Genomic DNA, 27,173 nt, shown 5'->3' on the forward strand with positions numbered 1-27,173 from the left:
ACACAAACATGAAATCCCTTTAGGTTAGGCTTGTCAAAGGTTAATCAGACACAATCACAAACAGACAAAGACAAAGCGCAAGTAAGAGCAGAGACGTGTCGTTCCAGTCCAGTGTATATATTTGCATAAATTTACATATAGTCTCTGATATGTAGAAATACCAACTAGAGCACTCACCAATACACCTGACCCAACTACAGAAAAGAACAGTGAAGGTAAATGCTGATAACATAAAATCTAATTTAAACTTAATTTAAAGTTTTGTCAATTCATCTTGTTTAATCTTATCTTTATTATCTAATTTTGACAGCATGACAACACAAAAGTGATGAATACCACTGGATTTGGGATCTTGTTGCTTTTGGGTAAATACTTTAAGAATTCTGCTAAATGTCTGATGTTCTCTTAATAAATTAAAAATCGGTGGACATGTTATAAGCTTGCTTAAAAATTACTGATTTCATTTTCTTTCAGCGCTGTCTACATCTTCACAAGGAGCCACCAGGGAATACCACTATGTACAGCTGGATAAAACCTGGACTGAAGCTCAGAGTTACTGTAGAGAGAATTTTGCTGACCTGGCAACAATAGAAACTGAAGAGGATTGGAAAATTGTGCAAAAGCTAATTGAAAATGCTAGCACATCTGTACGGATAGGGCTGTATGATGACCTTAATGGCTGGAAATGGTCACTAGACAATACATATCTCTATAAAGATGGCACCACTGAAATTGGGCAATGGTTTAAATTTATAGTGGGGATCTCAAACTGTATAGAGCTATGTGTAACGCAAAGCTATTTAAGGACTAGTTTTATTGCAATGGATGAGTTTACTGACTGACGCGCAGAAGAAGTAGTTCTTTATGGAGCCTAGATGGTGTGAATGATGAGACCAAAAACTGCAATATCTTGTGCCAAAAATATATTGAATAAATGGGGGAAAGGGGAAGTGGAACAAAATAATTAATGCAACACACAACATAAACGAATGCCCACAATTAATTAGAAAAGTAATTGCTGTGATTTTCTGTGCAAGAGTCCTTTTGTTAAGAGTCCTTTTTGGTCCTTTTCTTTTTAAAGTTCACTTTTAAGATATTCCTCCTTAGGGTGCAGCTTCATACAATGGGGAAATATGTCCGTAATCCAAAGACGGCAACGTGGGGGAAAAGCACGTTGGAGTGCAGGAGTCGAACCCGGAAGTATCCCTCCACAGCCGGTTTTCAGAGTTGCCACGACGTGGGAGGAGCCAATCAGGAGAGTGACCTCAAATCAGCTGACGTGGGTCATGTGACAGGGAGTAGTTGATATGGGTTACAGGTTCCCCCCTCGATCTCATGTACGCCCCTGTACATGGTGGCTGGTTCCGGATGACAGGTTGTTCAGTGGCAGTAAGTAGATGGTCCTCTTCATCCTCCAGTGCATGAGTAAAGGCAGTGGTTAAGCCATGGACTAGTGCCTGAATACTCCTCAAGATGGGCTGACCAAGCTTAGAGTATTGCAACCGGTCTGGTGGTTTCCTGGTCCGAGTTGATGTTCTTGGAGGTTCTAGTTCAAAGCTGGAGGTGTCAGAGGTAGATGGTAGATCAGCAGCAGAGGACATACTGGACTCAGTCAGCAATTCAACATTGGTAGGTTCAGCAGAGGACAGACTGTCCTCTGATTCCACAGTATCAGGAGCTTCCTCCTTGACAGGGGTTTCTGAGTCAGGGGTTTCGCTCTCTGCTGGTTCAACAGGAGGCACAGGGAGCGTAGCAGGTTCACAGAATGGCGTGTCAGGTGGTAAAGTTTCAGTGGCTGGAACGGTGGATGATGGTTCTGGCAGATTGTGGACAGTGGTGAACTGCAAAGGCTCTGAGACAGGATCGTACCATTGATGTGGTATCATGTCATCCTCATCTTCTGACTGAGGTTGTGCACAGTCCTCATCAGAAAGGTTGAGTGACTGCTTCCTGGTTTGTTTTACAGTTGTTCGGTTAGTTCTAGTGGAATGCGGTAAAAACCCACATGGTAAGAGGAGATCTCTGTGTAGAGTACGAATCGGTTTGGATTTGTTCTCTGGTTGGACAGTGTACACTGGAAGATTGTCTGCTCTTTTTACCACCACATAGATGTCTGGTTCCCATTTGTCTGCGATTTTGTGTTTGCCTCGGAGTTTCACATTACGTACCAGCACCCTGTCACCAACGTCCAGTTCAGAGGGGGTTATATGCTGGTCAAAACGGCTCTTGTTTCTTCCCATGAGCTTCTCTGCATTCCCGATGGCAATTCTGTAGCTCTTTTCTAGATTTGACTTCAGGTTCTGGACATACTGTGAATGAGTAGGTTGATTGTCATCCACAGGCAGTCCAAAGACCAGGTCAATCGGGAGGCGAGGTTGTCGACCAAACATGAGCTCATAGGGTGAGTAGCCAGTAACATCACTCCAGGTGCAGTTGTATGCGTGGACCAAGGGCTTAACAAAATCTTTCCAGTGAGTTTTCTCTTCAGTGGTGAGTGTTCCGAGCATATTCAGTAGTGTTCTGTTAAAGCGCTCGACTGGATTACCTCGTGGATGGTATGGTGTAGTTCTCATTTTGTGAATTCCAACCATTTTGCAGAGTTCTTTTATTGTGCGTGACTCAAAGTCTGGTCTTTGATCACTATGCAGCTTTTCTGGGATACCATAATGAACCAGGAAATTGTCCCAGAGACATTTGGCGACAGTCTTTGCTTTTTGGTTTGGAGTGGGGACAGCGACAGCGTACTTGGTAAAGTGATCTGTTGTTACAAGGATGTCTTTGGTTCTGCTCCTGTCAGGTTCCAGTGATAAAAAGTCCATGCAAACCAGTTCCAGAGGTCGATAAGTTCGAATGTTCACCAGGGGTGCTGCTCTTTCAGGTAAGGCTTTCCGTTTGGTGCATCTCTCACATGTCTTCACTTTATTCCACACATCATTGGCCATTTTCGGCCAGTAGAATCTTCGACGTACGAGGTCAAGAGTATGTTCGATGCCCAAATGACCCATCTTGTCATGCAGTTCTGACAGTACTTCAGCCCGGCATTTCTGAGGTAACACTAGCTGGTAATAGAGCTGGTCCCCAACTTGCCTTCTTCTCACGAGAATGGCGTTTTGGAGCTCCAGGCGATGTTGGTCTCGGAGTAGAAGGGGCAGTTCTGGGAGTTCATCCTGCAGGATGGGAGGTGGACTTTCCCCAGTCTCTAGCAGCAATATGACATGCCTCAGGGTCTGGTCTTCCCTCTGTCTCTCAGCGATTTCAGCATTTGTCAGCTGAGGAACAACAGGAGATGCAAACTGAGTGTCGTTGACAAAGCTGTCAGGCAAACTGTCGGCATGGGCAGTTAGTGACTGGATGAGTGCGGTGGTGGGCATCTTTTCAGCCATGCTATAAACGAGCTGTCGGTCACAAAGGGCTTTGACCGTGTGTTGATCGATGGAAATTGAGGAAGACTGGTCCAGATGATGTTGAGCAAATCGGAGAATTCTCTCCCTCTCCTTTTGGGACATTTGGTCGTTGAAGAGTTCTCCATGTGGCCTGCGAGAGAGAGCATCAGCATCTAGATTCTGCTTTCCAGATCTGTACATGATTTTGAATGAAAATGTGGAAAGAGCAGAGAGCCAACGGTAACTGGTGGCATCCAATTTAGCAGAGGTGAGTAGATAGGTGAGCGGGTTGCTGTCAGTGATGACAGTGAAGTTGGTGCCGTAGAGATAGTCGTGAAACTTCTCCGTAACAGCCCACTTGAGAGCCAGAAATTCCAGTTTGTGAGCTGGATATTTTGACTCACACCTCGACAGACCGCGACTTGCATAGGCAATCACCTGGTTTTGTCCTTGTTGCTCCTGGTACAGAATAGCTCCTAGCCCGGTAGAACTAGCATCTGTATGGAGAAGGTAAGGCTTCTGGGGATCGGCGAAAGCAAGTACTGGTGCTGTGGTGAGTTTTTTGATAATGGTGTCAAAGGCTTGTTGACATGCAGGAGTCCAGCGACTGGCAAGTGGTTCCTTAGGATCCAAATATTGGTCTCGCTTGATGGTGGTTCTGAGTTTCTGCTGTGATGGAGGATATCCAGCAGTAAGGTCATGCAAGGGTTTGACGATGTTGGAGTAGCCTTGGATGAACCTGCGGTAATATCCTGCGAAACCCAGGAAAGAGCGGAGTTCTTTAAGATTCTTTGGAACCGGCCAGGACTTAAGTGTCTTGATTTTATCGGGATCTGTCTGCACACTGTCCTTTGACACAACATGCCCCAGGTATTTAACAGATTTCTGGAAAAACATGCACTTTTCAACTGAGAGCTTGAGTCCAAATTCCTTCAGACGGTGAAGGACTTTCAGTAGTCTCCTCTCATGCTCTTCAAGTGTTGGTGCAAAAATAATCAAGTCGTCAATGAAGACCAAGACTTCTTTCAAGTTCATTTCTCCCATGCACTTTTCCATTAGTCGTTGGAAGGTACTGGGTGCGTTTGTGACTCCCTGGGGCATTCTGTTGAACTCATAGAATCCAAGTGGACATACAAACGCTGTTTTGCTCTTGTCTTCCCCCTCCATTTCAATCTGGTAATAACCAGATTTAAGGTCAAGGACAGAAAACCATTCTGATCCAGAGAGAGCTGTAAAAGTATCCTCCAACTTCGGCAATGCATATGCATCTTTGATGGTCTGCAGATTTAGTTTCCGGTAATCAATGCAGAGCCGCACACTCCCATTCTTCTTTCGCACCACGACAATGGGTGACGCAAAGGGTGAGTCTGACTCTCTGATGACCCCAGAGTCAACCAGCTCCTTCAGGTGTTGGCGCACGGCATCCAGATCTTGAGGATGGATTGGTCTTGGGCGCTGTTTGAAGGGAGTAGGGTCAGAGAGCTTGATCTGATGTTTCACTTTGTCGGTTTTCCCAAAGTCAAGGTCGTGTTTGGCAAAGACATCATGTAGGGCGTTTAACCTCTCAGTAATACGACTCTTCCATTCCGGTGTTAAGGGGGAGTTACCAAAGTTGAAGTTGAATCCAGAAGTTACAGGGCTAGGAGGCATACTGTCATGACCCCTTTCCTGACACTGAATAGACTGAATGGCACTGATCTCCGCAATGATGGCTTTGGCTGGGAGAGTTACATCGTGTTCAGACTGGTTGCAGATTACCACAGGTAAGTGGTATGGCTGGTGAGAAGGGAAATCCATGACACAAGACGGGACCATTAAGCCACCTGGCAGAGGCGACGAAGTCGGATGTTCCACCAACACAGCCTTCTCGGCCTGGAGGCAGCGTCCAAAAATTAATCCCTCCAAGGCAACAGTTTTTCCAGCTGGGATCGTCTGTGGTCCGTCAGTGTGCAGTTTGATGATTCCGTGATGACTACTGTTGGCCAGTCTGTACCGTTGCTCAAGCATTTTCAGCACCGTTCTGTATCCATGAGGGGCTGGAAAGGAGGGTTGTTGGTCTGAGAATGCTTTCTCATATGCCAAGTCCAGAGTGTTTGTACCAATCAGTATTGATGGCTGTTGAGCTGATTGGACATCGGGAACTACCAGAGCAAGTGTATCAACAGCTGTAGTGGAACCCAAGAAGTCGGGAGGGAAAGTGACATTCATCTCCACATAACCAAGGTATGGAACAGCTTGGCCATTCGCTCCTTCTATCTCCAGGAGATTTCTCAGAGGTTGTATCTCTTGGTCAGAAAGATAATCATGGTGGAAGGAGTGGGAGATGGTGGTTACCTGGGATCCAGTGTCTAACAGGCAGTTGAATACAGTTCCTCCAATTGTGGCCTGTGCTGTACTTCTGGTTCCAATGAGTCCTTTAGGCAATGTGATGGAATGTCCATTCTGCTTGTAACTGGGACATGGGTCGACTGCAGCCTCCGTCTGTCCCTCCACAGAGACTGCATCTAGTTTGTTGACTTGTTATTGCTGTCCCAAGCCTGCTGTCTTTTTTCAAGTTGTTTCTTCTTTTTCGTAACCAATGTCGGGTTCGGAGGGTTGGCGCATCCTGCTGACATGTACCCATCCTCTCCACATTTAAAGCAGTAGCCTGCTCTAGGCCGGGAACTGTTTGCACTGCTGCTGGGTCTTGGTTGTGCTGATCTGAGTTGAGGTGGTGCTGGCTTGGAGAACTGAGATTTCTGTGAGAGAAGAGCAGCCATTTGACTCTGCAGTTTCTGCATCTGTTGCTTCAGCTCATTAATAGCCTTGGTGTTTGAATCGCTACAAGCACATGTGCTCTGGGAATGGACAGCGGCACGAGGCTTGGATGCAGTTAGGTGTTTCTTCATGAGATTCTCCTTGGCCAGCTGTCTACCCTCCTCAGTTCGAAGCAGTAGGAGGAACTCTGCAAAACATGGGGGATCGCTCCTCAAGTTCTCCAACTGTAGTTTGTTTATGATATCGCTATCCCAGCATCCTCGACAAAACTGCTTGAGTAAATGCTTGTTGAAGTCTGAAGACAAGATACCACCTCTTTTCATCACAGTGTTTAATGCGAGTTGTAAACGTTGCAAGAAAGCAGAGGGTTTCTCACCTGGATCCTGTAACGTATTCAGGAATTGAGCGAACAACTCCTCACCATCTTGCACTAAGGCAAAAGCAGAATCCAACACGTTTAAATAGACAGATGGAATTGTGTTTGAGCCCAGTCCCCTCACAACATCTGCTGCCGGAGGTAGCAAACTTTCAAGGATGCGACGAGTGATCTGTAGAGGTGCCAAATTTGGGTCTGCTAACAGCAGTTCAATGTGAGATTTCCAGGTCTCATAATCTGTTTCGTTGGCTGGTTTGGGAATCTTCCCAGAGAAAGGACGAAGTCTGAATGCAGGTACGGTGTCTGTTTTTACAACATGCTCAACCACTACTTTTTGTATTTCCGGGGGGTTCATTTCAGTCTGTGACAGTGAATATCTTTGTGGATGTGGCAGTGACCCTTGTTGGTCAGGCGAGGGATTGCTGGTAGCTGGCTCAGGGATTGCGGAGTGTCCAGACAACGACCCCTGCTGGCCAGGCAAAGATGGTGCAGGCTCCACAATTTGAACTGAGGCTCCCTCTTCTAAGTCACTGTCTTGTCCCATTCCTTCCAGATGCTCACTAATTTGTCCCATCATTTCCCTCAGAATATCTGGAAACTCCCTGCCGCTGCGGCGTGCAAGTTGCTTGAGCTCGCCGAGGTAATCTGCAGGGGTCTGGACTCCTGCTGTGGCTGTGCATTCCGCGGCAAGCGATTTTACACAAAAAGTCAAAGCAGAGTAATTCTCTGACTGATGAGTATATGGGAAAAATGTATTAAGAGCAGTTAACGCAGAACTATCAAAATATTCAACGATCAGGTTTTTGTAAAACACGCTATTTGTGTCATCCACGAAAATAACCCTTTTTATACGACCGTATTGTTTCAAATAATCAAGAATTTCCTCATCTTTCTCAGTGTTCGTGGCACCAGAAACAATGACAGAATGTGCAATATTGGCCCCACTTTCCTGAATAAACTTCATTTTGTCTTGTCGCGGACCTTATCAAAACCACAGAGAATACCAAATATCCAGTTACATCAAATAACACAAAAAACACTCATTCACACATCAGGCTCCTGGCTGGCTCGCCACGTGTAACGCAAAGCTATTTAAGGACTAGTTTTATTGCAATGGATGAGTTTACTGACTGACGCGCAGAAGAAGTAGTTCTTTATGGAGCCTAGATGGTGTGAATGATGAGACCAAAAACTGCAATATCTTGTGCCAAAAATATATTGAATAAATGGGGGAAAGGGGAAGTGGAACAAAATAATTAATGCAACACACAACATAAACGAATGCCCACAATTAATTAGAAAAGTAATTGCTGTGATTTTCTGTGCAAGAGTCCTTTTGTTAAGAGTCCTTTTTGGTCCTTTTCTTTTTAAAGTTCACTTTTAAGGTATTCCTCCTTAGGGTGCAGCTTCATACAATGGGGAAATATGTCCGTAATCCAAAGACGGCAACGTGGGGGAAAAAACAAAGAATGGTCCTACCGGCTCGCCACTTCAATATGAAGAAGATCAGTTCAAAGGGGGGAAAAAAAACCTGACCGCTGAGGTGAAATGAGTTTATAGATGAATTGAGGGGAGAAAACGCCTTGTTTTCCAACGCCGTTCTAAACGCCATAAGCTTACAGCCACAGCAGGAGTCGAACCCGGAAGTATCCCTCCACAGCTGGTTTTCAGAGTTGCCGTGACGTGGGAGGAGCCAATCAGGAGAGTGACCTCAAATCAGCTGACGTGGGTCATGTGACAGGGAGTAGTTGATATGGGTTACATATGTGTGCTGATAGCTGGTGGGATCCTAAATGACTACCCATGTGATGTATTAAAAAAGTCTGTTTGCTATGATGGTAAGTGTCTTTTTTAATCTCCAACTGGCTGATGTAAATGTAACTTTAAAAACACATTACTGTCATCCATATAACCTAGTTCCCAGAATTATGGTGTTGAAGGTTGTATTCAAAGCTGAAGGATCCATGGATATAAATGATGCCTAGATGGAAGAAGCGGTTTTGAAAAATGTAAGTGTGGATGTTCAATTCTGTTCAACCTTTTTAGAGGCCAAATACAGCTGTGCTTAATTTGCCCCAGAACTACTGTAATCTAAATGTGGGAATCAGCAAGCTTGAGTTAAGTTTGGGTTGAGTTTTTGGGTTGATTAGCTAGTATTTAGATCCCAGATAAATGGATTGCCTCTGTTCCCCTGCGTTTCCAAATTTTGCATGCATTATTTAGAGCTGATTTCTTTGTCCTAATACTTAAGTCTTATGTTTTTAGTTTTGCTAGTGTCAAGTTAATTAGTTTAATTAGTACCCTTTGTCTTCCACCCAGTTTGTCCTACTGTGTCATCTGTGTCTTTTTACGTTTCCCTGTCTAGTCCTTCAATCTTCCCCTGTGTCAAATTAATTTGTGATTCCTGATTCAGTTATATCACACTTACTGTTTTATTTTGGTAATGGTTGTGCTTTGTGTGTCTCGCGTTGAGTTTACTTCTCCCATTTCATCATGTTTACTGTTTCCAGCTGTGTTTCCCACATGTTATTTCTCCCCTCGTTATATTGTCAAAGAATACATTGTCTTTGTCTCCCTTTGTTCATTGGTGCATCATCCCTCATAAATAAACATCCATTATCCCCACTATCTACCTGTTCTGCCTCTCCCAGTGATGTCTTTATTCCCTCCTTGCTCCTGTACTATCATGTCATCAAGCATAAAAGAATCCAAGGCTACAGAGGTCTGATGAGCTTACTTCTAATCCCCATGAAATATTTAAAAAAAGTTGTTTTTGCTTGTAAAATAAAGTTTACCAACACAAAGTCTTAGGCATTACACTGTTAGACAATACTGCACAGTGCTTAAGGAAATGAAATAATTGTTTGTTTGTTTTTTACTGTTGTGTAGTTGGAGAAGCAGGTGAAAGAACATTGTGTCTATCAAAAGTGTAGAGTGAAGTGGGGGAAGCAACCAAGTGGCAAAATCTTCCACAAGATCGAAGTCTAATGGTGACTGTAAAATGCTGTCTATTTTCTTTCTTATACAAGCCCCTTATGTAGACTTTCATGAGTACATACATTAGTATCTTCATTTAATTGTTAAAACTGATGTCATAAGGTGATGCTGATTTTGTAAATCTCAGTGTGCAGGTGCCTCTCTGTGATTGGTGGACCCGAAAGATGGGCAATACGATTGGTTACCAAAATGTGATGACATAAGACGACGCTGCCGTGAACTACCATTTATCAATTCTCCCCTCATCCCGACCAGTCAGACCCTTAAGAGTGAAGTGCCTTTGTAAACAAGTATAATGCTGATTGTTACATCAAGGAGTTTAGTTGTCTCGTGTTCTTAGTTAGGGAGGTGTTGGTTTGTTTATTTTGGGTAAATATGTCAGATAGTTTCCTTTCGTTTGTTGTTTTGGCATTAAGTCCACCCTGAAGTTACAGAAAGCTCTTTCTTGGTGTTAAAACCTAAAGCAATAGCATATTATAAGTAAATCATAGTAAAATTGTACCAACTGTGTTATGTGGCTGCTTGAGGTCTGACAAGGATGAATGACCTTTATGTTGTGTGCTGGACAACCCTACACGGGCCATAACAATATTAACTATTTACTTATGTTTGAAACTATATGTCATTAATGTTGTTATTTTGGCACTTTTTACACGATCAGTAGGATTTATCACTTTCCTCAGCGAACACATTTAACTTTATGTTAATTCTTGGAATTCATTACAATTAAGTGCATTCTTGAAATACATTTAATTACTTTAAACAACACCCATTATTCTACATATGAATTTGCTTTAAAGAGTACTTAATCATGCTTAACCTTAAAGAATGTATGGGGGAGGAAAGTGACTGTGCGCTGTTTTTTTCTTTTTTTTTAAAAAAAAAGGGTAGATAATAGACTAAATGTTATGCCATTAGATTACTGTAACACCTTTTAGGCCACTATTAAATACCATATATATGTATATATGTATATATACTGTTCTGTTTTCAATATGTTCATATGCTAATGACACAAATAAGTGTAAAGTGTTTCTATTGTTATACATCGGAAAATTGTGAATCTTTTATTTTGACATCTGGATAGACAGGAAGGCTTTTATTTTGACATGGCAAATCATGATGGTGGGAGAACTGCAATAGCCGTTCGAAAGACAAATGTGTCTACCGTAGCTAATCCAAGCTCCAGACATAGAGAAGAAACAGATGGAAGAGGCGCAAATGATCTTGCTAAGTACTGTCCACTTCACAACAAACCCCACCCTCTGGAAAAATGTAGGGTCTTTAAAGCGAAACCACTCATGGAACGGAAGAAGTTATTAAAGGACCACAGACGGTGCTTTAGGTGCTGTTCAGTTACTCATGTTGCAAGGGAATGTCACATGAACCTAAGGTGCAATGAATGTGAGAGTGATAAGCACTGCACTGCTCTTCATCCAGAGACTACTCTCCCAGAGGCGTCGCCTCCTGCATCAGTGTCAGATACAGACCAGCGAAACAACTCCACAACAGAGGTAACCTCAAAGGGCACTGAAGTCTGTGGAGATGGTCTCCTTGAACGATCTTGTGCTAAGATCTGCCTGGTGCGAGTTTTCCCAAAGGGACAACGAGAGCGCTCAGTCAAGATGTATGTCATCCTTGATGACCAGAGCAATCGCTCGCTGGCCAAATCTGAGTTTTTCCAACTCTTTGGGATCAGTAGCAACCTTTCCCCGTACTTGCTGAAGACATGCGCTGGTACTACTGAGATGACAGGGAGAAAGGCAGTCGGTTTCCAGATCGAGGCTTTAGATGGTGAAGTGTGCTTAGACTTACCTCCACTCATTGAATGTAATGACATCATGACCAACAGGTCTGAAATCCCCACACCAGAGGTTGCGCGTTCCCATGCCCACTTGATGCCCATAGTGCCTTACATTCCCGAGATAGATCCCGAGGCACAGATTTTGATCTTACTGGGAAGAGATCTCATACGTGTGCACACAAAGTAAGGCAACAAATTAACGGCCCCCACAATGCTTCCTTTGCCCAGCAGTTGGATTTGGGATGGGTGATAGTTGGGGAAGTTTGCATCAACAGGGCACACAAGCCTACTGTAGCTGTCTATAAGACTAGTGTCCTGCCGAATGGACGTCCATCTTTAATGGTGCCATGTCAGAATGAAATATCTGTGAAAGAAAAGTTGGCGTATGGCGGGGAGCAAAGACCCGATATTTACCCTTGCCTGTCCAGTTATGGCTCCATCAACACGCCTGCTGAGGAAAAACTTGGGGTAAACGTATTCACAAGACAGACATGTGATAACGAACCGGCTTTGTCGTTTGAAGACGAGAGCTTTCTGGACATCATGCAGAAGGAGTTCTGTCAGAATGAACAAAACAGCTGGGTTGCTCCTCTGCCATTCAGGTCGCCTACCAAACAACCGTGCTCAAGCCTTGTCTCGTCTCCACTCTCTGGATCGCACATTGGGCAAAAATCCTAAAATGAAAGAGCAGTTCATTGCGTTCATGAAGAAGCTCTTCGAAAATGGGCACGCTGAGAAGGCACCCTCTCTCCAAGAACATGAAGAATGTTGGTATTTACCCATTTTTTGGTATTTACCCCAAAAACCCGATCAAATACGTGTGGTATTTGACTCAAGCGCACAAGAAAGTGGCATTTCTCTTAACAGTATCCTTCTCTCAGGCCCTGACCTAAATAACTCCCTGTTAGGAGTGCTGCTCAGGTTCAGAAAGGACATTGTTGCTGTGACAGCTTTGTGGAGAGACACTTTTATGTGGACGACGGACTGATCTCTCTCTCGACAGAAGCAGAGGCTATTGACCTTCTCAAGCGCACTCAAGCATCACTGGCAGAATCTAATCTTAAACTGCATAAGATTGCCTCCAATAGTATCAAAGTGATGCGGGCTTTCACCCCTGAAGATCTGGCTACAGGTTTAAAAGACTTGGCGCTAAATGAGGAAGTTCTCCCAGCACAAAGAAGCCTTGGTCTGTGCTGGAGGATAGATTCTGACACCTTCACATTCAAGGTTGCAGCTGACGATAAACCCTTCACTCGCCGAGGGGTGCTATCGACAGTTAACAGCCTCTTCGACCCACTGGGCTTGGCTGCTCCAGTGACCATCCGAGGACGAGCACTACTAAGGGAACTTTCAGCTGACATATGCGACTGGGATACAGAACTTCCCACAAACAAGTTAAATGAATGGGAAACATGGAGAAGATCACTACAGGATTTAAGTAATTTTCAGCTTCCTCGTGCCTACATACAACAGTCCCTCTCCACTGCCATGTATACTGAGCTGTGTGTATTTTCTGACGCCTCAAACTGGGCCATAGGAGCAGTAGCTTACCTGAAAGTCATCACTACAGACGGACAGTGTCGAGTCGGCTTTGTACTTGGGAAAGCCAAGCTAGCTCCTAAACCAGAGCACACAATCCCTCGCCTGGAAGTCTGTGGGGCAGTGCTGGCCGTCGAAGTGGCAGAACTAATCCTCAGGGAACTCGATCTTAAACCTGATACTGTGAAGTTTTTCTGTGACAGCAAGGTGGTTCTCGGATACATCCACAATGATTCTAAACGATTCTATGTGTATGTGCACAATCGTGTTCACCGAATTCGAGAGACAACTTCTCCTCAGCAGTGGCACTACGTGCCAACAGATCAGAATCCAGCTGACCTAGCCACCAGATCGGTCCCAGCATCTCGGCTTGGAGAGACTATGTGGTTTACAGGTCCAGATTTTCTTCACAAGCCTCCTGTGGCTGAAACACATGAGCTCTTTGAGCTGGTGGAACCAGATGCAGATGTGGAGGTAAGACCACAGCTGACATCCTGTGCTACCCATATAACCGAGGGTAAGTTGACTTCAAATAGATTCCAACGCTTCTCCACCTGGAGGTCTTTACTGAGAGCAGTTGCCTTCTTGAGCCACCAGACTCAATCATTCAGTACCAACCCCCCAAAGACATGTAGAGGATGGCATATGTGCAACAAACTTCATACTCCAGAAGAACTGGAGGGCAGCAAAGCTGACCATACTTAGGTTGGTCCAAAGGGACGCTTATCCAGAAGAGTATGTTGCACTGCAAGAGAATAGAGCAATTTCAAAGACAAGCACAATCCTGAAGCTAGACCCTTTCATGTGCAACGGTCTTTTAAGGGTTGGTGGACATCTGAAACACTCCACTGTTAGTCTTGGAATGAAAAATCCAATCATTCTCCCAAAACAGAATCATGTGACCAAATTACTAGTGACCCATTACCATGAAAAGATAAAACATCAAGGACGACAGTTTACAGAAGGGGCAATCAGAGCGGAAGGCCTGTGGATTGTTGCTGGCAAAAGGTTGATTAGCTCTGTAATCCATTCCTGTATTGTCTGTCGAAAGCTGAGAGGTAAACTGGAAGTCCAGAAAATGGCCGACCTTCCCCCAGAACGTCTGAGCATGTCTCCTCCCTTTACATATGTAGGGTTAGATGTTTTTGGTCCGTGGGAGGTTATCACTCGAAGAACTCGAGGTGAAGCAGCTCAGAGTAAGCGATGGGCGATCCTTTTCACATGCACGAGTACCAGGGCTGTGCATATAGAAGTCATTGAGTCCATGGACTCAAGTAGCTGCATCAATGCACTACGCAGACTTTTTGCTTTAAGAGGGCCTGTGAAGCAGCTGAGGTCAGACTGTGGTACAAACTTTGTTGGAGCATGTTCTGAATTAGGAATAAGACAAGATGATCAGAGTCAAGACAAGATCCTGAGATACCTCTACGAACACGGCTGTACATGGGAGTTCAACCCTCCACATGCCTCGCATATGGGAGGTGTGTGGGAGCGCATGATTGGTGTAACCAGGAGGATACTGGACTCCATGTTGTCTCACGGTAAACACAGTTCCCTGACTCATGAAGTGCTCTGTACCTTGATGGCAGAGGTGTCTGCTATAATCAATGCAAGGCCATTGATCCCAGTCTCCTCCGATCCTTCTTCACCACTGCTGCTGACTCCCGCTATGATAGTAACGCAGAAACCTGGTGTACCACCTCCAGCTGGCGAGTTTGTTGGAAAAGAACTTTTGAAGTGCCAGTGGAGACGAGTACAGGCACTTGCTGATGAATTCTGGACCCGATGGAGAAATGAATACCTACACACTCTGCAGCCAAGATGCGAGTGGCCGATGGGGTTGGTCACTACCACCTTTCCAAGTAGTGATGGGAAGGTGCGCAAAGTGGAAGTCAGAACAACATCACAAGGCAAAGTAAAGACTTTCTCAAGGCCTATAAGTGATGTTATTTTGCTCTTATCAATAGAGAGTCAGAAGTCAACCAAAGACAGTTAGACATGAAGTGGCATATTTGGGAATGCCAGACGGGGAGTGTTCTGTTTTCAATATGTTCATATGCTAATGACACAAATAAGTGTAAAGTGTTTCTATTGTTATACATCGGGAAATTGTGAATCTTTTATTTTGACATCTGGATAGACAGGAAGGCTTTTATTTTGACATGTGCATAGACAGGAAGCAGGAAATGCAGAGAACAGTGGGAAAAGCATGGCTACACCTTTGTAATCATTCATGTGGAATCCAAAGCAATCCTTCAAAGGAGTCCTTCAGAAAGCAATAGTCGTAAGTTCTGTCAGTTCTTTGTATGTTAAGCAATTAATAATAGGGTGTTTTGAGACATTATTTTGTACTTTCTTTGAAGTGAAGTTATAGGGTGTAGCTTCTGAGCTAATGACACAAGTGTACGCTCACCCACTACCTGCTTGTTTTTCTTTGTAGTAATATCAGTTTGCATATCTACAGTATACTTATTTCATAGTCTCCTGTGTAAGTGCCTGAATATATTTACCTGCTGATTATATGACAATCGATTAAGAGTTTTGTATTATGTGTTTTTCTAGTTTCACTCCAGTTCAATGATGTCAGTGCAAGATGATTGCTTTGTTTGGAGTCATTAAAGGAGCAAGTACGCTCTCCTTCCTGGCTCTTGAAAAGGAGTTTGGCTGGCTGTTTATCTATGTTCACACTCAGGGAGTTTAACACATAGAGAGAACAGTACATATACCATATATAACCATACACATATATTTATATACATATATATGTGTGTGTGTGTATATATATATATATATATATATATATATATATATATATATATATATATATATGTATATATATATATGTATATGTATATATATATATATATATGTATATATATATATATATATATATATATATATATATATATACAGTGGGGCAAAAAAGTATTTAGTCAGCCACCGATTGTGCAAGTTCCCCCACTTAAAATGATGACAGAGGTCAGTAATTTGCACCAGAGGTACACTTCAACTGTGAGAGACAGAATGTGAAAAAAAAATCCATGAATTCACATGGTAGGATTTGTAAAGAATTTATTCGTAAATCAGGGTGGAAAATAAGTATTTGGTCACCTCAAACAAGGAAAATCCCTGGCTCTCACAGACCTGTAACGTCTTCTGTAAGAAGCTTTTCTGTCCCCCACTCGTTACCTGTATGAATGGCACCTGTTTGACCTCATCATCTGTATAAAAGACACCTGTCCACAGCCTCAACCAGTCAGACTCCAAACTCCGCCATGGCCAAGACCAAAGAGCTTTCGAAGGACACCAGGAAAAGAATTGTAGACCTGCACCAGACTGGGAAGAGTGAATCTACAATAGGCAAGCAGCTTGGTGTGAAAAAATCAACTGTGGGAGCAATCATCAGAAAATGGAAGACATACAAGACCACTGATAATCTCCCTCGATCTGGGGCTCCACGCAAGATCTCATCACGTGGGGTCAAAATGATCATGAGAACGGTGAGCAAAGATCCCAGAACCACACGGGGGGACCTGGTGAATGACCTGCAGAGAGCTGGGACCAAAGTAACAAAGGTCACCATCAGTAACACACTACAACGGCAGGGAATCAAATCCCGCAGTGCCAGACGTGTTCCGCTGCTGAAGCCAGTGCATGTCCAGGCCCGTCTGAAGTTTGCCAGAGAGCACATGGATGATACAGCAGAGGATTGGGAGAATGTCATGTGGTCAGATGAAACCAAAGTAGAACTTTTTGGTATAAACTCAACTCGTCGTGTTTGGAGGAAGAAGAATACTGAGTTGCATCCCAAGAACACCATACCTACTGTGAAGCATGGGGGTGGAAACATCATGCTATGGGGCTGTTTTTCTGCCAAGGACACAGGACGACTGATCCGTGTTAAGGACAGAATGAATGGGGCCAAGTATCGTGAGATTTTGAGCCAAAACCTCCTTCCATCAGTGAGAACTTTGAAGATGAAACGAGGCTGGGTCTTCCAACATGACAATGATCCAAAACACACCGCCCGGGCAACAAAGGAGTGGCTCCGTAAGAAGCATTTGAAAGTCCTGGAGTGGCCTAGCCAGTCTCCAGACCTCAACCCCATAGAAAATCTGTGGCGGGAGTTGAAAGTCCGTGTTGCTCGGCGACAGCCCCAAAACATCACTGCTCTTGAGAAGATCTGCATGGAGGAATGGGCCAAAATACCAGCTACTGTGTGTGCAAACCTGGTAAAGACCTATAGTAAACGTTTGACCTCTGTTATTGCCAACAAAGGTTATGTTACAAAGTATTGAGTTGTATTTTTGTTATTGACCAAATACTTATTTTCCACCCTGATTTACGAATAAATTCTTTACAAATCCTACCATGTGAATTCATGGATTTTTTTTTCACATTCTGTCTCTCACAGTTGAAGTGTACCTCTGGTGCAAATTACTGACCTCTGTCATCATTTTAAGTGGGGGAACTTGCACAATCGGTGGCTGACTAAATACTTTTTTGCCCCACTGTATGTATATGTATATATATATATATATATGTATATATATATATATATATATGTATATGTATATATATATATATATATGTATATGTATATATATATATATATATATATATATATGTATATATATATATATATATATATATGTATATATATATATATATATATATATATGTATATATATATATATATATATATGTATATATATATATATATATATATATGTTGGGTCTGTGTTTCCACATCATGAAGAAAACAAGACAGTCGATCGATTGATTACTTGCGCAAGGGAGGCCTCGTCTGTGTCCACCACAAAAATGACCCCAAATCTGGCCTCCTCCTGCTGCCTTTTATTGAGACAGTTCACACAAAACACATCACAGCAAAGCAACGCCCACATGGTTGGCGTTGCTTTGCTGGCATTGTATGTATATGTGTGAACTTCTGTAAGAATGTGTGTGTGTGTGTGTGTCATGGGGGTAGAGTTGGATGTCTCGAGACCAGTCTTGGTCTCGAGATGGACTTTTGTCTTGGTCTTGTCTTGGTCTCGACTGACTTTGGTCTCGGTCTTGGTCTTGGTCTTGCATTCTCAAATCGACATAGTGTTTGGGAGATTTGGAGTCAACCATCAGCGGAGCGGGGGAGTGGCTTACTGGGGTTAAGCCCGGGTCATTTTTTCAGAAGCATGGGGTCTTTTGGAGTGTAATTTCTTAGTTAGATGCCTGACTGACAACTGTATAAAACGAAACAACACACGAAGCACAGAGCGCACCGTCGTAAATTCCCCCTAATTTTGGTATGATCTGAGCTCCGACACTAGCCGACTGAGCACAGCACCCATGTGAGCGAGGGGGGAGAAGCTGCTGCCTGCGAGTTTGCTGCAGACAGTGGAGCGCTTAAGTTTGACCACGTACCAAAGCAAATCATTCGTACTGTATAAATAATGTAAATATGACGGTGTATCACAAAAGATTGATATCAAACTGATCACTTGGTTGCATTACTTGCTCTTCGAGTGAATCAACAAATGGATAAATAAAAAGCCGAACAACAATGCTGATTTTTTTTAGAGAGTCTTAGCTAACATTTCATATTTTCAGTTGTTACCCTCCACGGCTAAACAAACTCTCTAAATCGGTTTCAGTTGTGTACTGATGAGCACAACAATGGACATAAGGAGCTTCTTTCAAAGAAAAAACTCAGGTAGATGTTATTTTATATATTATGCTTTGTATATTATTCAATATATTTCTATGCAAAACAAGAGGAATTTCAATACACAGCAGTATATTCACAGTTGAAACCAGATGTTTACATACACTTTAGGGAGAAAACATAAAAACCTTTTTTTTTACTGTACAACATCAATTTAGAGTAAACTTGTTTTGTTTTAGATAAATAAATGTTGAAATATCTTTTGAATTAGTTAAATGTCAGACTAAAAAGAGGGAGCTGTCTATTTTAATCACTTTCATCAAATTTAGGAGTACATATACATTAAGTTTATTGCGTCTTTAATTAATAAGAAAACTCCAGACGATTCCATTCTGAGCTGAAGAAGCTTCTGATAGGTTAGTAGAGTCCATGTGCGTAAATTGGTGGCACAGCTGTGGATGCATATAAGGCAAAACACAGAGCCTGTTTCTTTGAAATGGGAAAAATCAAGAGATGTCAACCAAAACACCAGGAAAAGAATTGTGGAGCTCCATAAGTGTGGCTCAATTTTGAATACAATTTGGTGCCATTTGCAATTAAGAAATACAGATAGTTTCTCTCTTTACTCTTAAAGTTAACAAATATGTTTTTTATAATTATCAATCTAAAAAAATAAACATTTAGTCTGATTTGATGTTACAATTAAAAAAGTGTTTGTGTTTTTATCTGAAGAGTTTGTAAATATCTGGTTTCCACTGTATATTTGATGGTGTTGGTGTTTGGCTTGATTGTCAGCACAGAGAGGGAGAGGGAGGAACAGAGAGGGAGATGGAGAATGAGGACAGAACAGAGATGGAACAAGATCAGGTGAGACACACATGTTAGTCAAATGGTTGTTTGCCAAAACTCATCAGAACATGTATCTAGTACCTAGTGTAACTTTTTAGATACCATTTGTTACTTTTCAAATTCTATATTTATTAAGTTATGCAGGCGTGTTTGCACAACAAGGCTAAATAATTATATAAACTTTTCTGAATCTAAATAGTGTACTTTGGTAGAATTAAAACTAGTTTAAGGTGTCCTGCATATGTGATTTTTTTTTTCCCTATATGAAGTCATTCTTTTTTGAACAAAACTCAAAACAGAGCCTAATAATCTTTCAGTCATTTCTAGCCTCACTTAATTTCCTTTCGCTGCTCAGCTCTCACACAGTGGCTCAGCTATGCCCCAATCCATCCATATTGTGGCCAATCACATGCGAGGATATAGGATAATATCATTATGTGAAAAATAGAGAGGGGTTGAGAGACGCGACAGTCAAGTGGAGCATGCGTCTGTCCTCTCAGTAAGTGAGTGAGATAGTAGACAGCGGTGAGGAGGGCTGTGCGAAAGCAAAAATGCTTAAATATGCCTGACACCTGTAAACGTAGCTGGCTGCAGTTTAAAAACTTTTTTTGCCTCGGTCTTGGTCTCGTGTCGATTTGGTCTCAACTTGGTCTTGGTCTTGTCTTGGTCTCGATACCCTCTGGTCTTGGTCTTGTCTTGGTCTCGATACCCTCTGGTCTTGGTCTTGTCTTGGTCTCGGATTAGGTCTTGACTACAAGTCTACATGGGGGTGCGTTTGTGTGACCTCCTACTGACCAAAAGGGTCATAAAAGCAGGAAGCTTACAACACAAGAAACAGATCTTCCAGTTAGGGTGTATCTACAATAAAACACTACAGCCCCCCACCCAGAACCTCGAGAATCTGGGGGGAAGGACAGTGGAATTCCTTTCATCAGAGTTGGCAAGCATAAAAATGACAACATTTAACAATTCACTCTAACAATATATATATATATATATATATATATATATATATATATATTGTTATATTGTTGGGATAAACCGTTGAAGGATAAGCCGCCCCTGCGGGCGGTTTATCCTTCAAGCTCGGGTCCTCTACCAGAGGCCTGGGAGCTTGAGGGTCCTGCGCAGTATCTTAGCTGTTCCCAGGACTGCGCTCTTCTGGACAGAGATCTCCGATGTTAGTCCCGGGATCTGCTGGAGCCACTCGCCTAGCTTGGGAGTCACCGCACCTAGTGCTCCGATTACCACGGGGACCACCGTTACCTTCACCGGTTCAGTTCGATACTTTGGTGTCACGGTTTGATATTTTTTCGATACAAAAAAATGTTCATGGTTTTTTAATTTGTCATTTATTAATGTTATAAATATATATTTTAACTCAAAAGTACAGTTTTTAAATTTAATGTTGCTGAAACAACAAAGTAATCAAAAATAAATCTGATCAAGAAATCACTCATCTTTGGAAAAGAGAGTTTATTACAGAGAAATGGCTCTTTCCAAAATAAAAGCTATACCATACGCTTCTTCTGGGCTATATTCTCAGCAGCATATTAAACATATCAGGTCCCCATAAGGAGAGTCATGTGCTAACGGCTGTCTAAATGACTCGGGTAAAGTTTGTAGCATGCGTGCTTGTTGTTTTTGTCTGCTTCCACTTGTCTTTGCACTAGGATGATGTCGACATAAATGTTCGTTGTGTTCCCACTAGTGCTGTCAGCGTTAATCTGAAATGACGTTAACGCCACAACACGGCAAATCTCCGTTAACGAGTTACCGTGGATCGCCCTGTGCGTGGGGCTGGACGGCATCAACACGTTAACGAGCAAACTGCGCTAACGCACTAGTTCCCACCCATGTAATTGAGCATTGCGTGGCACATCCAACATACTGTGTTACTTTTGTCCATGACGCGCTTACCTTCAGGCTCATACTTCACATGAAAACCAAAACAGTTCCAAAGGCCAGATCTGAATCAGGGTGCGGGAGGTTCAATTTGCCATGTTGCAATGAGCTTAGCTTCTGTCTTGCTAGCTTGCGCTGCGCTCAGTGGATCTGCACTCGACAGTGCAGCCTAGGCGGAGTAGTCGAACGCAGATCCACTGAGCGCTCAACACAGACAGCATCGTCAGAAGAAAAGTTGATAAAATAAATTAAAAATTTTGTATTGTTTGATACATATGCGTACCGAACCAAAAGCACTGTATCGAACGGTTCAATATCGATACGAATATATATATATATATATATATATATATATATATATATATATATATATATATATTCTGGTGGTTGCTCATTAAATAGTAATTTAAAAGCTAAAGTTGATGTTTTTTTGTCTTCTTTTTTTAGTCCTTAAGATTACAGTGCCAGACACTTCAGACTAACACAGAAGCATTTATTACAGCAGTGGTTCCCAAACTTTTGTTGCTGGGCCCCCCTTTGTTTTAAAAGAAAACCTGAATATATTGAATAAAAGTCTGAATATATTTAGCCAAACTCTGGATATATTACAAGGAAACGGATGTCTAAGAGGCTCTAGTGCCATCTTTTGTTCTAGATGTGTAATATTATAGCACAGGATGTCGCTACAAGAAGTGGCAGTGTAAATACGTCAACAGGGAAGCAGCATTCGTAATAAAGACATAACACTGTAAAAAATGCATGTTCTCCACAAACTAATACTAGTAACATGGTTCAGTATCATACAACTGATGATGAAATTTAGTCGCTGCTTCATCAGACTTAATGTGCTGAACCTTTAGCTGTGCTAAACACAATGGAAATATTGTCTGCAGAGACAAATGATCTCGTTTTATAGACCCATGTATTCGATGTCTATCATAACTACTAACTAAGAAGCTAATGGCTTTGACCAGACCTGGTCATAGAACAAAGTTGTTAGGCTATGTCTTTGATCAGTGGTTGTTGATCAGTGGTCATTCAATGCGGTAGGTTCAGTCATTGTGCAAATGTACTGTTGGGGAAACCTGCAGTCAGCTGAGACTGACGAAGTCACCTGGATGAGTGATGAAACGTTTCTCCCACTGAAAACGCTACATCCAGATGAACAGAATGAACCTTTTAGAATTTAATTAACTGGATCATTGAGCATGCATCAAGACTTCTTTTTGGCAACCTGTTTGGACCTTTATATTCTGCACATATACAGACCTGTCATTTAATATATTTGAGGTTAAGTCAATATATTCAGACATATTCTTCTTCTCTTCATATATATATATATATATATAGAGAGAGAGAGAGAGAGAGAGAGAGATAGACCAAGAGAGAAAATTATAAGAAAATGTTTTGTTCAACTTAAAGTTTCCTTTATGGAAGATTTATAAGATCAATAAATGGTTTTATTAGTGATTAATTTAATACATGAAGGAAAAATGCTGATAAATTCTTTGAAATGAAACAGATTTACAGATCACTGGGTTTAACTGATAATACTCAGGTAGATGGGTCAAAGTTATATCCACATGGATGGCAGGATCCAGGGTTTCCCAGCAGAATTTTGCTCAAAGCATCACACTACCTTCCCCAGCTTGCCTTCTTCCCATAGTGCACGTGCTTTTACAGAACGCACGAGTCATCACATCACCCAGTTATCTAGTCATCACAATCTGGCCCCTGTGAAACTTGCTCAAATCCTCATGTTTGTCTATTTTTCTGCTTGTAACGCATCAACTAAGGACTAAATATTAACTTGCTCCCTAGTATATCCCATCAACTAACAGGTGCCACAATGAAGATATAATCAGTGTTATTATCTTCACCCGTCAGTGCTCATAATCTTTTTGCCATGTATAAGTTACAATTGTCTAAACATACTTGTAGACATATAGACTGTACACTGTATTAGTTTATTAGTACTGTAAAAGTATTGTTAAAACATATTTAAAACAAGGAAAAACAACAATTCATGTGCAATTTAATTTTACTGACATGCAAACCTCATTGCATGTGAGGTCACCTCCTCAGGAGGTTTTTATTCATATTATTTTCCATTTTAATGCTTTAATGGTAAAATAAGAAATTTGTCATAGCTACACTGTTAAAAAAAAACATCTTAAAAAAACAGTAATATTCTGGCAGCTGGGGCGCCAAAATACTACCGTAAAGTAACAGAAAATAACTTCCTCATAAAAATACGGTTATTTCCAGTAATGACAATACAGTTTGTTGCGCTAATTTTACATGGGATCCTGCCTTTTCCAAGTGCGTTTAGACATTAAATTAGGAACATTTTAACGTGATCAAACAATGAAATTACCTATAAACAAGGTCAATGAATGTGGCAATATGAATCATAATACGTAAATGTACAGAAATATACAGTTAACAGTTGGTTTAAATAATAATGGATTGCATGCCCTGGGACAGAGGCGAGACTGCCATATCGCACCATCGGCCCCTCTGGCCATCACCTGTAGGCGGTTTGTGAAGAGTCTTGACCACAGACATAATACCGAGAGTGTCCGAGCCGGGACTCGAACCGGCAACCTTCTGATCACAAGGAGAACTGCCAACTCTTGAGCCACGATCGCCCTAAATCGCAATGATAATAATACTTATGTGATGTAACACAAGCTTATAGGAATCATGTTATAGACTTTTCCATAGCATTACATTTGAATTCCACAGTTCAATCTTTCAAATAACGGACAGATATTTGTGAAATCATGATACATTTGTGAATGTATTTTAACAATCTAAATATGCATATATACAGACAGATACATCTAGTAATCATGACTAGGGATGGGTATCGTTTAGGTTTTATCTGATACCGGTGCCAAACCGGTACTTTTGAAACGGTGCCGGTGCTTAAACGGTGCTCGAACCGGTGCTTAAAGAATGGAGAACACAAAATTGGTCCAAAAACCTCTCATGTTCAGCTGTTTTTTTAGTAAAAAGATAACAATGTTAGCCTTTTCTGCAGCTATAGGGCATATATGGTATCACTCTTGGCTGGAAGCAGTGCTTTAACAATGGAAAAAACAAAAACTTTATTCAAAAACCTCTCATGTTTAACTGTTTCCCACTTTTTATTTGGTCATTTTTGCCTTTTTGGCCAGGGTGAAGGGAGTATCTGCCATCAAACAAGAAGACAGCCGCATGTAGCTATGATGGTGTTTGCTGTTCACCTTACATGCATTAATGTAATAACGTGGTTAGCCTACTCAACGTAAATTACACACGAACAACATTAAGCTACTCACGCAGAGAAGAACGGCTGCTGCTGCCATCATCATCCTCATCATTTCTGCTACACTGGCAGGGCTAGGGGCCAGGACTCTACTCTTCAGCTTTTTGGGGGATGTTGCTAACTCTTCGTCCGATAACAGGCACCACACCTGCAGTAGATGCGCTCGGTGTGAGGTCTCGCAGCAAGCTATCAAATACGGCGCATTTTTCGGCTTTTAAAAAAAAACGCTATGCGTCGCCAGGTGTTTCATCGGATTTCAGGTGTTACCTCCTTTCCACAGTATCACCTTAAAGCACTTGTTGCAGGCTGCTGAGTTTGCATCTTTTGCTGTGAAGTACAGCAAGACTTTTGACCGCTTCGCCTTGGGCATTTTTAATCTGTAGCTCTGCTCTAAAAGAACGTACGTACCTGGACCCGCCTACTATCCCCGGAAACGTAAAATGATTGGCTAGAATTCAAAGTGTATCACATCTCAGGAAAAAAAAGCACCGAAATAAAGCACCGAAATGTGCGCTGCTTTTCGGTCTGGTTACTACCGTTTATGTCAGAACCGGTGCCATCATGGCACCGGATACCGGTACCCATCCCTAATCATGACAATTATGTTTTATTACATTACAGTGATTTAACGTTAATTTACATTTGAAATGTGAAATCAGAGTCTATTTACGTAACTTTAATGATATTCTAGAAGAACAGAACAAAACTGTAAAATGCACAGTAAAATACTTTTATATTAGGATTTTTTCCTACAGTACAGCCATACCCGTGACCTTGTGGTTGTTAGTTCACATTCATTGGCCGATGCTTAGCGTCATGTTATTATGTGTCCCAACATCCAATGGCATGTCACATTGTTTTCATGGCCACACCCTCACCCCAGGTGCAGAGGCCTATTTCTGTTCAGGAATGTTGTGAATACTTTGAGATTTGTATTAATTGCAATTCCTACCTCTACATTTATTTTTTAAAATATATAATTAGCATAGCGTGGCCATGCAATGTTTTATATGTTTTTTTTTTCTTTTTTATTCCTATTAATTATATTTTCACTTGTTACCTCAGAATTGCCTTGAGGCGACTTTTGTTGTGATTTGGCGCTATGTAAATAAAAATATAAATAAATAAATAATTGAATCAGACCTAGATGACATGAAATTTTCAGCAAAATTATAATTCAAATACTCCTTTAATTATTGATTATTCTCATTAATTTTCGATCATTTTATATATTTTTCCATAGTATGTCTGTGAAGGTTCTCAGTCATCCAGGTCATCGTAGTCAAAGGAGCTTGCAAAGAAAAGCGTCTGGACTTCTTTAAGTTACTTGAAGATGTTTCATTGTGAAACCTGGCCCCTTATTAACCTTCGCATGATAAGGTGGGGCCAGGTTTCACAATGAACTCACCCGAAACTCTGGCTGATTGGGACCCACACCCAGTTTCACACCTTGGCTCAGGCGATTATAGGATCATCAGGGGGTCCTTTTGTCCCTCTGTGGGGGGATACTCCCACTAGGTTTATATCTGGGACTCTCCACCATTTGACCTTAGAACTGAAGAAGCTTCTCGGATGTTTAGGGGGTTTTTTTGCTGTAAAAAGAAGTTTTCTTCCCACGCACAACGGACGCTAAAGGTTTTGTCACTTTTTACTGAATCAAACTCAAAGTAAGGTCAGTACTTCCACGCTTTAAACGCTGCATGCTCATACTCTCTCCCGCACTCGATATATTATCCACTGTTGATCTGCACACAGCTGTTGTCACGAACGTCGCACTCGCTTACGTCACTGTCATGAGACATTCTCGCAAAAAAAATCACGGTTTTAGTAACGCAATAACGCAGCGTGCTTACGGGAAAGTAAAGGTAATCTAATTACAGTTTTTGCAATAGTAATCCCTTACTTTACCTGAAAAAGTAATCAGATTACAGTGTCTTTTCAGTAAGACGCGTTACTGCCCATCTCTGGTCATTAACATGCTTAGTCCAGCTCTGCTCCGCATTTCTGTTAATGGGGAATTCATCTTGTGTCTGTGTCAGTACTGTGATAGGAATACAAAAGCTGTGGTGGCTACATAAGGAAAAACACCAACGTCAAATGGGATCTACTTCAAATGCAGAAAGACTGCAGTGATCCTCAAGACATGCGTATGCTGAAGCTCCAGCACTGGAAGAAGGCCAGAGATGCCACAGCTTCTAAAATACAGAGGTGATAATCCCCAATCTGATAAGAGTCAGTTCTAGTACTTGAACATGCCTTGTTTTATAGTTATTCATCTTTCTGTCCTCTTCTTACAGTCACAGCGGATGGCTGCAACTACCTCAGGCTGATTTTATTTTAATGAGGCTAAGTTATATAGAATTTTTCTCCTTTTAACTATTGTAGTGCTTTGAGGTGACTTCTGTTACAAAGCACTGACTCATCATAATTCAAATGTAATCATTAAAAGGTCATTATTTGCTTGTCTGACATCTATCTCCTGGTTAGCTCAACAGGCTAATTTCACCTAATTAAATGTAGAGGCATAGATGACTCATATCTTAGTATTTACAGAAATAATAAGTAAATTCTAATAAATTCTATGTTCT

General features: G+C 41.8%; 1 protein-coding gene across 1 annotated transcript; it reads right to left on the bottom strand.

Annotated features, from left to right (window-relative positions):
• Positions 1 to 5,887: 5,887 nt before the first annotated feature.
• Positions 5,888 to 7,480, bottom strand: LOC146493709 (paraneoplastic antigen Ma3 homolog). Its single transcript, XM_085149056.1, has one exon. The coding sequence runs from the start codon at positions 7,478 to 7,480 to the stop codon at positions 5,888 to 5,890; it is 1,593 nt and encodes a 530-aa protein (XP_085005182.1).
• Between the last annotated feature and the right edge of the window lie 19,693 nt (positions 7,481 to 27,173).

The sequence above is a fragment of the Neolamprologus multifasciatus genome, chromosome 22 (assembly GCF_963576455.1).
Source record: "Neolamprologus multifasciatus chromosome 22, fNeoMul1.2, whole genome shotgun sequence".
Classification (NCBI taxonomy): Eukaryota; Metazoa; Chordata; class Actinopteri; order Cichliformes; family Cichlidae; genus Neolamprologus; species Neolamprologus multifasciatus.

Excerpts from the sequence above, each read along its gene's own strand:
- LOC146493709 (XM_085149056.1), bottom strand. The coding sequence starts at position 7,480 with ATGAAGTTTATTCAGGAAAGTGGGGCCAATATTGCACATTCTGTCATT.